Source organism: Vigna umbellata, chromosome 10, assembly GCF_029865625.1.
Source record: "Vigna umbellata cultivar VRB3 chromosome 10, Vumbellata_1.0, whole genome shotgun sequence".
Classification (NCBI taxonomy): Eukaryota; Viridiplantae; Streptophyta; class Magnoliopsida; order Fabales; family Fabaceae; genus Vigna; species Vigna umbellata.
In genome coordinates this window covers 10,287,497-10,300,796 of record NC_142174.1, presented here as the reverse complement: position 1 = coordinate 10,300,796, position 13,300 = coordinate 10,287,497, and the positions used below count along the sequence as shown (strand labels likewise).

Sequence of the window (13,300 nt, the reverse complement as noted above, 5' to 3'; positions counted from 1 at the left end):
GTAATTATTATTAGTAATAAAAAATCACAACCTTTTCCCTGGCATTGCCCATCTTTACCAAAGATTTTTGGCACAATCACTGTAGCTTCATACAATTTTAAAATGCTGTGGTTTATTGCTTAGTTCCCAGTACCGTGAATAACCATATTTCCAAAAATAGGAATAACCACATATACAACCAAAATAATAAAAAAAAAAATGTAATTGTATGATAGCACATGTGGTTATCAAACATATTCTTGGAATCTAGTCTAAAGCACCACATTTGAATTTTTAAGAGTTATTCCACCGACAAATCCCATATCCCCAAATAAAATAAAATGAGAAAATAAAAATTATTTCTATCCCATCCACTTTAAACACACTCGACCCATAAAGAATTATTTACATTTTTCAAAGAAAGAATAATTTAAATTCTTACTTCAACTACATCTCCATCTTTGAGTTTTGTGTTGGGCAGTACTAACTGTCCATTAATCAAAACCAGCTTTCCTTCCAAACCAACTCTTTGAGCAGCATCAGTAGCAGTGCTTCCAGCTTTTAACCTCAAAATTTCACCATGAGGCCAACAAATAATTACCACTTCCCCAAGAGAACCGTGAAGATCATAAAACTTTGAGTCGTATTTTGTTTGCTTGACACTTACTTCAGAGCGCAATTGCTCTTCCCAGGAAAGCATTGTTCTCAAAAGCTTCACCTAAAGGATGAATTACATACACAATCACCGAAACATTCATTTACATTCACAAATCTACTGGAATGAATAGCAGGGTGAAAATAAAATATTAACTTTTAAAGAAAATAATTGCATTTATATAATTTGATTGGCAATGAAAACAAAGGAAAGCAAACAAAAGAAATCTCCATTTGCACAATGTGTAAGAGAGGTAAGATGGTTGCCAAATACCTTGTTATTGATGCCGGCTTCAGCAGAAGTTGATGCAACCAAGTCAAATTTTGAGTGAGATGTTATCCAGTTAACTTGTCTGCCCTCAAACACGGCCGCCACAACAGCCCAATATTCAGATTCTTCTTGCTCAGTAAAATTGATAACTTGGATGAAAGTTGGGAGTAGTCTCCCAAATTGGTCTTGCTGCGAATGATGCAAATAATAATATAAAATTCTTCAGTACAACAGTCTGAGTTTGCAAACCCACTGTAGTTCTAAGAAAATCAGTAATGAAAGAAATCAACATTACTTAAATATATTGTTTTTTCTACATCTTCAATATTAAAAAGTTTTACATTCTCATGCAATGATGTGCAACAACTTAACTAAATCAGTTTCATCACAAATGCAAACTAAATTCTAAATTATGATCAAAATTTTCAAAACAATTATTTTATCCATCACGTGGCATTCGAAACATCAGAGACTAAATAACATATTTATGTTTAACACTAGAAATACGATATAGAATGACATAAATGATGAAAAATTAAAAAATGTGACCGATTAATATGGATACAGAGAAATAACAAGATATAATCAGAACGGTAACTCTATTATTTATGTTCCGGAATACAATGCTAGTTGTATAATTCATTTGATTTTAATATTTTTCTTCACTACATGAGGACATAATTTTCCGAAAAGTATCCGTTCCTTATGTTTTATCGAGCATTTAGTCAACACAGGAGAATGAACTCTAACACAAATTTGCTGGATGACTGAGCACCTTCAAATATTGACTCCGCAAAAGGCTGCCCAAAATGACTATAATTTCTCTATAGTAATTTCGACACCACAGATATATTTACAGCTCATGTTGGAGATTATGGACTATAACACGGCCAGTACGCAAAGGATGGGTTTTCATATCCAAAACAATTTTGGTGTCTGTCACTGTGTCAATTGCTGATAAACCAAAATAAAATAAATTGTAGTGTTCATTTATACTCTTAGAAAAACATACCTTATGATACATTCCATCTCGACATAGTATGTACTTCTCTAGACAAGTACACCAATCCCCATGTCCTGGTTCAAACCACCATTCATCAGATACCTGAAGCATATCAATAGTAAGCAAGTTGACCCAGGTAATTTAAAACTAAAAATACTATAAAAATGACAAAATTACACAACAGCAGGATCTGGTCATGGAGGGAGCAATACAGCATGTAGTAAGCCAGTCAATAAGCTTAACTGTCACATATAGTGATCCATCTTCTCAGAAGCTGTTACTAGTCAATGCGTCCTTTCGATAAACTATTTATCATGAGCCATTGCTTAATTAAAAATGTTAATTTAAGTATCAAACCTTTTTAAATAGTCGTGCATAGGCTTCCCATCGCTTGACATGGAAAGATCTTCTGTCGGCAACTGCTTCAGAAGCAGCTAGTCCAAAGCTCACAGCAACAAGTAATTCTCTTTCATCATTTTCTACACTGAAGAGATAATGAACACGAGTGACTAACAGTATGGATAGCTTTTTATAATTTAACATCCGTTTGAAATGAAAGTTATGCACCTGATGATAACAGCAGCAAGTAAGTGACTTCCTTCTACTCTGAGGACTGGATGTCCAGCCTTAAATGACTTATATTTACTTAATAAAATATCTGCAGAATTTCCTCCCTCTAAATCTTTGGAGAAATAAGAGGATGCTTCTGTTTCAGGTTCATCCATTCTGTCTATGGACAAAAATGGATTTCCGGTTTCCTTGTAAAGCCAATGTGCGGCAAGTCCATGTTCAGCACACTCATGCATCCTCTATCATGCAACATGATAAATTAAAATATGAAGAACTAAAATACAAACAAGTAACTCTACAGCATATGTGAAATAATTTAGCACCTGTGTTCTTATTTGTACTTCTAAAGGTGAGCTGTCAGGACCTTGAACTGCAGTGTGCAATGACTGCAATATTAACAGGTTAATACAATCACGAGCACAATTCTCACGACTAAAAGAAAAACATCATTCGGTTTAGTTAATGAAAAATTAACATGAAAGCCTAACCTGATAGCCACTAGGCTTTGGATTAATAATGTAGTCATCAAATTCACCATCTAATGGAGTCCAAAGCCTGTATAATAAAAGATAAAATATACACATCAGTTAGAGCCATTTTCAAGGGACAATGGGGTTGATGGATTAAAAAAGATCCATAAGATTTATACTTCTAACCTTCTACTCTTAAGAACAAAGACAATAAGCACACAAGTTCATACCCACCTCACAGATAGTCCAAAATAACTGAAAAGGAAAAAATGATGGAAATGTAGAAGAGATTAATTTAGTTGATGTGTTTTTCATGGTTTTATCTCTAGGAGAATATTTTATCCTCCTCTGCTTCTTTGCTGCATTATTACTTCTATTATGGATTTCTTTCCTAGTTAAACAAAAAATATACATATAAAAAACCTACCAATATGTTGCATGTAAAGAAGGTCAAAATTAACTTTATGCCTATCTTTATACAGTGATTGCATTTAACGACTTATGTATAGGTTGTTAAATTAAAATAGTATGATATTCGATCATTTTCTTACCTGTGTACAATGTCAAGAAGACTATAGCAACATTGAACTGCAGAACCATGTAAAGTCCCATTCTTGTCTCCCACAACTACTCTTAATGCACGTGCATCATATACCTTATCAATACTTGTATCCTTTCGTTTCATCTACACAAGACACAATACAATCATGACTTTTACCATTCAATTAGTTATTACCCAATCTCAACAAAATTTAAGATCACTAGTGCAATCATTGCACATTAGGAAAGCAAAACATTTAACGCTTGTGGCATACTATAAAAGGAATGACGACGAATGTATTAGTATTAAAATAAAATGAATATTGAAACTCAGCATTAGAAACCTCACCAAAGAAAATGTGATTCAATGTTTTACTCACACTCACCAAAGCAGGAAAAAAAAAAAGAAGACAAACATCAAAAACCTAGATGGTAGTTTGTGGGGACATTTTGAAGTAGGGATATCCATGTGAACACTGCTGAAAAAAATGCTAATAAATCCACGGTCCTTCCAACAATAATTCTTGCTCACAAGATGTGGTTAGCCAGAGAATAAACTAAGTCCACAAAGATTTACAGCAACAAAAATTCGAAGGAAACCTTAGTACTCATGGCAAACTTTTTCATTAACAAGGTTTCATTATTCACTAGCATCTTGCTCCGTTCAAATTATCTTAACTATTAAACTATACAAAAGAGAGAGACATTGTGCTGAGACCATGTGTTTCTAAAACAACATGGATGCTTTATTTATATTGAGAAAATGGAATCTATACAATAAATAGAGAAGATTTGATATCCTCTAATAATAAAGATATGATATAGAAATGAAAAACATTCCTAATATTAATATACATATATAATTCAGATATTCTTGCAACAGAGAAAGTGTCATAATAATCTTGACTATAAATTTGTATGTATCCTTCAACAAGCAAGCAAGCTTTATAACAATCATGTTTTAAGAGTGTACAACCATTGACACCCTAGAATTGATTTGTCAGCTGGAAGAAAAATCAACTCCCAAGTATTACTACTTTGAAGGGTACATCGCTTCTCACTAGTCTAGGAGAGATAAAGCTTCACCTGAAGACCTAGGAATAGGAACACAAAATAACAAGCACAAACAAATATAATGTATGGTGGAAAGTTGATGATATAGTGGGGAAGAGGGATACATGTAGAACGTGTATCTTTTTGAATAGCAATAGGTCAGTCATTTTTAGAAGAGACCGAACTTGGTACAGAAGAAAGATAAGGCATAACCTCCACTATATCATTCACCATCAAAGAGGGTCTTACACTGCAATTTCAATAGACTGTGAACAACTTTAATATACCTGAAAAGGTGCTGGAGAAGCATCCCAAGTTATGGTAGAGTCATATAGTGGTAATGAAGGAAGATTGATAGCGGTGGTAAAGTGACTACATACGTCATCTTTAGAAGGAACAAGTGTATAGTAAAAAACTAAAAAGAAAGTTTATCTCGACCACATGTGAGGTTACGTAAAAAAACATGTGGTACTAAAAACATGTGGAGGAAGATGGTATAGAGGGGAATGAAATAGAGTGGTGTATAATCCTATTAATGAGATAACATACTATAAGGATAACATCCCTCCAAACACGGTGAGGAAAATGATTATGAAGAAATGTTCAAATAGTTTCTAAAAGATGTTTGTTTTTGGGTCGGCTGCTCTATTTTGTTGAGGGGTATGAGAATAAGAAATTTGATAAAGAATGCCATTTGATCTCATGAACTATTGGAATTGGTGAGACAAATTCTCACTCTTCAAAAAACATGTACAAATATACCAAATTGTGTTTTTGATTTCATTAAAACGGTTTTGAAATAACACTTTTGATTTTTGATTGATTCTGCATTAACTAAATAAGTACATCAAGAATAATCATTAATAAAGATAACAGAATATTTAAAACTGGAAGGATTCCAAATATCAAAGTGAACTAAAGAAAAAGGAGATGAAACATTTTTATTAAGATTATCAAGAAAAGACTGTAAATGTGTTTTTCTGACTGACATGATTCACAATTCAAACTAGACAAAATTTCCTCTAATAATAAAGATATGGTATGCTAATAAATAAAAATGTTCTTAATAATACATACATAATCCATATATTCTTGGTTATATAAGACACGCTCCTTGTTTCTACAATTATAACGCTAACCATACATATGATGCCACAATTCTATACCATTGCACACTGGGTATAGCAAAAATACATATGGACTTGTATTTTTTATTTCAAAGGTAAAACATGAATTTGTCAATACCTTGCTGTATAAACTATACAGGCTTTTTAACCGGCTGGATAAGGTGATTTCCATTCCCGGAACATAACTGCAAATACAGACAGAATTCTTTAAGGACTATAAAATCGTTTATACCATGGAACAGTAGTCACCAATAGATAGTGTTTCATAAAACACAAAAATATGGTTCACCATTCTTTTGCCATGTACGATATTAAAATGTAAAAGTGGTAAATAACAATGGTAAACAAGAACATACGAAGCTGATATAATCATTTCTCGCTCAAGTGCTTCCTCACAAATTACCAATGATGCCAAAGCTAACCCAGCATCTTGTACAACCTTTGGTTTTGTGCATGTCCCAAGATTACTCCCAATACTATTGAGATAGTTAGCCCTTTTTCTCCTATCCAACAATATATCAAATGGTACTACAGCTTCCAAAAGATCCTGAAAAGTAAAATTAAAAACAAAGTGATGCAATTACCATAAAAATAAAGCGATGCAATTCACTTCATATAGCCACCGTACAGTTATCTTCAGGAATTTTATGTAACTATAGTATACTTTGAATAAAATATATTCTATAATAAGGACCAAAAGAAAGCTTTACAGGCTTCTTCTAACTTGAAATATACTCTTTTCATTGAGCTACATACGGGGTGTTAAGAACAACTGAAGGTAACAATACTTCATAGTTCACATGCTTTTCAGCCTCACTTCCTCTCCTCATTCATTTTTCTCTATAATAATAGTAGAAAACAATTGGAACTTGTAAAATAACAGAAATATATATAAGCAAACAGTATAATCATTGAATTATTTTTACTCCTTCATATTTCATGGCCAAGACAAAACTACCATTTTTGTGTAGATTGTTACAGTGGCAATAAGCACCAGCACAACCAGAAAGCAACCACAAAGGAAAGCATACACCAAAATTTAGTCAAATCTCATGATCATACATACAATACAAACAAGTAGAATGAAGCGATCAACCCTTGCACTTAAAAACTATTACCTTCATACTCACATCCCCATTGAATGTCAAGGATCCGTTGTAGAAAGAAGTTGAATTGTTCTCATTCAAATGTATCAAATTGCCTTTTACAGAGAATTTTCTCAGGTTTCCTGTTCTGCTAGTAGGACTCCACATGGAAGCCAGATCAGCTCGCATCTTTTGAAATATTTGAGGCTGGTATCGAGGAACAAATACAAACATAGGCATGCCAATGTCAATAAATTATAATAGGAAACTAGTCTTGATAATGCTAATATTTTGTTGTTTACCTTAAAACTTGAGTTTGGGTTCAATATAATCATATAAAACAGGTTTATAAGGTAAAAGTTATTCCTCACTCATGTGTGTCTAAGGTTCTTACAACATTACATTAATATAATTGAGCACTCTCAAAGCAAAAGAAACATATTTACTAATAGAAGACCTGTAGAACAGCAAAGCATAGATCTTCCAGTTCAGCTTTCAAGGCCCACAGACCCAATCTTGAAGCAAGTGAACACCAAATGATTAAGGTCTCCTCAGCAACAGCTTGAGCTTTTTGCAATGGTAGAGCATGACTGCAAAGAGAGATAGTGTCACACAATAAAAATGGCCTATGAAACATAACTTATAATCCTTTTAGCAAAAAAAGTCAAAAGGCCCCATGTGGCTTAAGTTTGCTGGTTGAAAATAACTACTATCGCAAGGAAGTAAAAACTCACTACTAAAAACCATGAAGAATTGAGAAGGCTATAGTACTAAAATAAATTTTATTTCATCTTCAAATAACAATAGATCTGAAATAAAGGGCCAGAAAAGGGAAAATAAAAAAGACCAACAATAATTGAGTATAAAAGAAAAGAAGTTAAGAAGCCCAGAATAAGTACATTGTTCTCATGTTGTGAAGGCGATCTGCAAGCTTGATGAGCACAACACGTGGATCATCAACCATTCCCAAAAGCATTACTCGTAAATTACTTGCCTAACAGATTTTGAATAACATATCAGAAAAGTATGCTGCTAATTCCACCACCCACTACCACGTTTTACAAATTTCAGAATGCATATAGTTTCAGTATTGTCTTGACCAACTACCAAATGCATTATATTGATAGATACAAAAGATTGTTGTATTGACCTGTATTTTGGAAGCTTAGTATCGTAAAGTGAAACGGATTGTGCACAAAATTGGCCAACCTCAAGCTTCTATAGGAATAAGTATTAAATATATATTCTAAAGAAAGATGATGATATGATACATTTTTCTCTTCACAATTAATCCTTGTATTGTTTAAAAACCATCTCAGGCATCCATTGTTTTCAGTATATTTTGATATTGATGATTAACATGATAGCAAAGTAAACTTGAAAGTCTCAGGGGCTAATTGATGCACACGTCAAAGGTAGATTATGTACCTCTTCTTGGCCAAGCACACCCTGGTTTACACTTACCCTCCTATGTCTGCGTAATAGCTGCAAAAGATAATGCAGTTATTCCTTATGGTAATAAAGGAAAACAGAAACAGTCTCCAGATTTGTTAGGAGAATTGAGCTTCTAATCCACAAATACAATGAAATAGAAGAATATGCCACTAAACTCTTTCGGTATTGCACCATACATCTGCATTAGTTGTGAGATAGGTGTTAGAGATTAAGATTTCTAAAAACTTGAGATATTGGGTGCATTGAAAATGGTTTACAGTTTCATAGTAACTTGCAATGAAATTTGTTTTGATTACGAAAAATGGAGCAGCTGATAGAGACATTAATACAATGTCCAAGACCAATACGAGACAAAAGCTTTAGAATAAGTTTGTCAGATGAATGCATAAGAAGACTTCTATATCTATATTTCAATCAAGTTGTGTACAATTGAATTCTAAAATCTAGCTAGATAACTATTATGTGCCTTCCACCTCCTTCAAGATACAAAACAATTAAAAAAAGACATTCTTTATGGTACCTGATTAATATAGCTTAGCCTTGAAACACTAGCTACCAACTTGACCACATCATCCCCAAACTCTGCCTGAATGTCCTGCAGACTTTGGCTAGTGTCATCAACCACATCATGTAAAATCCCAGCCACGACAGTGTCAACAGCCTGAAATAGAGTATTACTATCTCAAACAAAGGAACAATTGAATAGAAACATGTTTTCGACCTGCACTGCATTAAGCTGAAAAAATGTAAACGATAACAGTAACATAAATGTTAATGCAGTTCAAAAGTAGTAAAGATTCAGTTTAGCTGTCTCAGTGATATCATAGGCTAAATCTGATAAAAAGAAAATCAATATTTTCAAGTAGCTTTTCAAACAATCAAGAAATTGAGATGTGCAGGAAACATATGGGAGCTTCAGTGGAAGCCACAGATGTTTAAAAATAATTCCCCAGAAAAAATTATATCATTCATTATCCATAGTTTAAATATCAATACTAAAAATTATGGATAAATAAGATAAATGATATTGATATGTATCAGTGTAATTAATAATACTTCGTGAACTTTAGTGTTCCACTAATATGTTTCTTCAGAATTGTTGTAACGTCATAAAAGAAGACCATCCACAGTATGTTCATTGAAATTTATGGTGTATTAAAAAATATATATGTTCTAATTAATGAGAATGTCATTATATGCTTGGTTAAATGATGATGGCATCATGATCAAATTTATCAAATTATAGTTGGATGTGCCAATTTAGTTGTTCCATAATGGTATGGGTTCTCCTGTATACGTTGATGATGAAGGGGCATTGAGGAGGAAAGGAAGTCAGCCAATGCATTCTTTGTTTTCCAGAAAGTAAAATAAATACCATAACAAATCTAGTCACTAGTACTAGCTGTTCATTGGAGTTCATACTCGTTTACCACTTGATGGAACCAATGCAGCCAAAATTCTTCCTGTGTGGATACAATGTGTTAAATAAGGGTCTCCCGTCTTCCGCATTTGTCCACGATGTGCTTTTCTTGCAAATGCTATAGCCTTCTGTACCTGCCTTCACACATAAGGTGTTTTAATGATGTAACGAGATAACATATAAGTCATAATACAACCCCAATGCAGATAGTAAACCTTTGCATCGTTAAATATTGGGAAACCAGTAACATCTACTCCATCCAGCGTCACTGTACCTGCATGTTACAAATTTAGGTAATAAGAAACCTTGTGAATAGACCAACCCTATCATGTGGTATGAATTGCATTAGAGGTATGAATTGCATATCTCAGCACTATCTAGTGACATGCCTTGATGCTCCCCCTCAAGCATTTCAGTTATGATATGACACTTAAAAAAATACATAAGATGCATAAATGTAGACTACATATGTAGAAATATAATAAAAAATCATAAAACATAATAAATATATAATTGTAATTTCAAATTAATAATATGATTCCCATACATTAGTAATGTGGAGATGCCATGTTGAGTAGGAATAAGGCAAGATTATAATATATAAACATGTCAATCTTCCTTACAAGATTTCATGAAGTTGAGTTAGACAAACTCACTTACTAAAATATGGTATCAAAGTCATTCGGATTCTATGCTAGTCAAGGTTTTTCAGACTATTACGCTACCATAATTAGGCTCCTAGTGTAATAGAGTATTGTATTATAGATTTCACATTTTGACTAAAATTAAAGCTATATTATAACATATAAGTGAGGTACAACTTGATTTTGTGAGATTGAATTATTTTTAAATTCAATTACTAAAAACTAATTACATTATAATTGTAACTCTTTGCCCTCATAAATCACTTCATAATTTCTAGAAAACTATTGATCTTATTCCTTTCTTAAACTTCAACCACGAAGGGGATTAGTTTCCGTTTTTGGTTCATCCGAGAACAGTGCTTCTATATTTCTATCATATACATGTTTCTGTGTCTCGAATGTAATCTGTGATACTATATTTTCATAACCTGTTTAAAGATTTGGATGTTTGAAGTACTGTCAGAATTGAATACACGAAGCAAATATAAGTATCCGCTCACGTGCTTCATATGATACTATCTACAGCAAAATTCTTCAATCCGCAAATTCGTGAAATTAAACAATCATAAGCGCTAAAGCGACTCTTTAATTTTGCATCAGAAATCATGTCAGCATATTAGCACCTATCATATTCAAACGCAATTGTGCAGGAGAATTTAAAAATAAAATAAAGAGAGGAAAGCAGCAGCAGAAAAGAAGAATAAGAAGATGCGCAACCTGGTTGCTCCTGCAGTTTTGGCCATAGGAAATCGACCTTAGTGGAAAGACAAGCGCCAGAGGCAATTGCCACGGCGGTGACCGCAACCTGTGTGATGGCTGAAGAAACGGCGCTATGGACGGAGGCAGCTTTGGCAGCGGCGGCGATTACGTTATCGGAAGTAAGAACAGGAGAGAGAGACGTCGGAACAGCGATTTGGTCAAGCAAACATCGAAATCTGGAACGGTGAGGTTTGAAGGATCGGAATCTGCGAAGAAACGGAGATTGGTTCTGAGCTGCTAACATTTTGGAGCGTTGGCATGAGAGCACGCTCATGCTCATAGTTGTTTAATAGTGAACTAAATAGTGATGATGGAAGAGACGGTTATTTTACCGGGAAAATGGTGCGAGAGAGAAAATGAGTGGTTGAAAAGGGGAAAAGGGAATCTATGGCTGACGGTTGCTGATTTTCTCATTGAAATCTCGTTTTGTATTTTAGTGCAACGCATCTCTTCTTCACCACTTGGTTTACAACAGTTCGTATTCCAGAGGATAAACTAGCGAGTGCCAATGACCATCCTAAAACAAATTTATTTTATTTTAATTTTATTGGATTAATATATTTAATTTAATTTTAAAAATAGAAAATAAGTAAAGAAGATAATCACTGTAGTTTTACAGTGTGCTTTTTTTTTACATCATTGTCATATTGATTATTAGTAATAAATTTTCACTAATTACATAAAATTAATATATTTATTATACAATATAATATGTAATTAAATAACATTATATTCTAAATTTTAATTATGATATCTTTCTTCTTTTTTTCTATAAGATAATACTTCCAAGTAAAATCTATCAAACCGTGTTAATAACACAGTTAAAGAAAATAATAAATTAAACATAACACTATTGTAATTAGTTAAATTTTTATGCAAAACTCTCTCTCTCTCTCTATATATATATATATAATGTAGAATTTTTAGTTTAATAACGTTCTTTGAATTAATTTTGTCATGAATAAATGTAGTTAAAAAATTACATTAAAGACTTGTTAATATAACAAATAACATTCTTGGGTGTAAGTCCATTTCCTACAGTTGACTTATTCATTAACTTATATTAACATATTTTTAATTAAAAGTGTTGTGAAAATAGGTTGTAATCCACTAATTAATTTGGCCCACCACTTATTTGAGGTGGATTGAGTTAGAAAAATGTGTAATTTTTTTTATATGAGTTAGTTTTCTATCTGGTTCACTTTACCTTGATTGAACTCGTGGTGAACCTGGCTTACCAACTCACCTAATTTAATTTAATTATTTATTATTTTATTTTGAATATTATTAGTTAATATTTTTTTATTATATTGTTGGAAAAAAAATGTTTGAAGAGAAAAAAATATTATATATTCAAGACTTTAATACTATAGATGAACAAGTGATACAAAAATTATCAATATTAAAAACTTATTTGTTCGCTTTTAGTGTTTGTTTTTTTATTACACTTGGATTGTATGATATTTTTATTTTATTTTGAATTGCCTTTAAAATTTAACATAATTTTAGAGTGAAAATTATTTAAATTTAAATTTAAAAGAATTGTAATTTTTTTATTTAAAAAAACTTATAATTAAGTGAGTCAGTGAATTAACCCGTTTAACCCACCAACTCGTGGTGGACGGGTCGAGTCGGATTACCCTTTTGACAGCTCTAATTTTTATTTATAAAAACCACATTTATTTGTTAATAAATTTTAAGATAAAAATATTAAATGAGTAAACATATTCTACAAATTATATATATATATATATATATATATATATATATATATATATATATATATATATATATATATTTAAATTGTTATTTTATTTCTTATAATTTTATATGTTCATTGACTTATTTTCTATTTGTTTTATAATTTAAATAATTCTATCATATTTAAATGTTTATAATATCATTTAAATATTTACAATATCAATATAAGCAATTATGTATGATTAACTTACAATACCTAAGGTAGAAACATACTCATTAATTTTTTTAATAATTTTTACTATTTTATCTTTTTAACTTATTAACTTTTATCAAGCATTGAATTTCATTCATTTTAAATTATTTTTATTTAATTTTTTTATGAATAAATAAATATGATTTTTATGATTAAACGAATTAATTATTTGCTCAAATGACAACCGACATTACCATGTATGTGAATGTTCATGCCGACGTGATATACGATCATGTTAACACATGGATGCGTAACGTCATTTATTACATCAACAAGTTTTAATAATATCGTTTAATCATAAGACTAAATTTATTTA

General features: G+C 31.8%; 1 protein-coding gene across 2 annotated transcripts; it reads right to left on the bottom strand.

The window, feature by feature from the left end:
- Positions 1-189: 189 nt before the first annotated feature.
- On the bottom strand, positions 190-11,416 carry LOC124843011 (uncharacterized). 2 transcript variants are annotated; one of them, XM_088100919.1, is made up of 18 exons: positions 10,989-11,416; positions 9,843-9,901; positions 9,630-9,761; positions 8,728-8,868; positions 8,181-8,237; positions 7,652-7,746; positions 7,210-7,342; positions 6,786-6,959; positions 6,024-6,214; positions 5,786-5,852; positions 3,499-3,632; positions 2,966-3,032; positions 2,801-2,863; positions 2,475-2,716; positions 2,265-2,391; positions 1,917-2,009; positions 908-1,093; positions 190-697 (listed from the first exon to the last, which is right to left on the bottom strand). In XM_088100919.1, exons 1-18 carry the CDS (start codon positions 11,308-11,310, stop codon positions 410-412), a joined length of 2,571 nt encoding a protein of 856 aa, XP_087957045.1. In that variant the 5' UTR covers positions 11,311-11,416; the 3' UTR covers positions 190-409. The 2 variants fall into 2 exon arrangements, with proteins under 2 accessions (XP_087957045.1, XP_087957047.1); XM_088100921.1 differs by having other exon boundaries at positions 9,630-9,765; positions 10,989-11,070.
- Between the last annotated feature and the right edge of the window lie 1,884 nt (positions 11,417-13,300).

Bases quoted from the DNA above. Each gene is read 5' to 3' on its own strand.
- LOC124843011 (XM_088100919.1), bottom strand. From the start codon at position 11,310: ATGAGCATGAGCGTGCTCTCATGCCAACGCTCCAAAATGTTAGCAGCT. The intron at 2,864-2,965 runs GTTAGGCTTTCA...TTAATATTGCAG, and splicing joins CAAAGCCTAGTGGCTATCAG to TCATTGCACACTGCAGTTCA. The intron at 2,717-2,800 runs GTGCTAAATTAT...GTTGCATGATAG, and splicing joins AAGTACAAATAAGAACACAG to AGGATGCATGAGTGTGCTGA.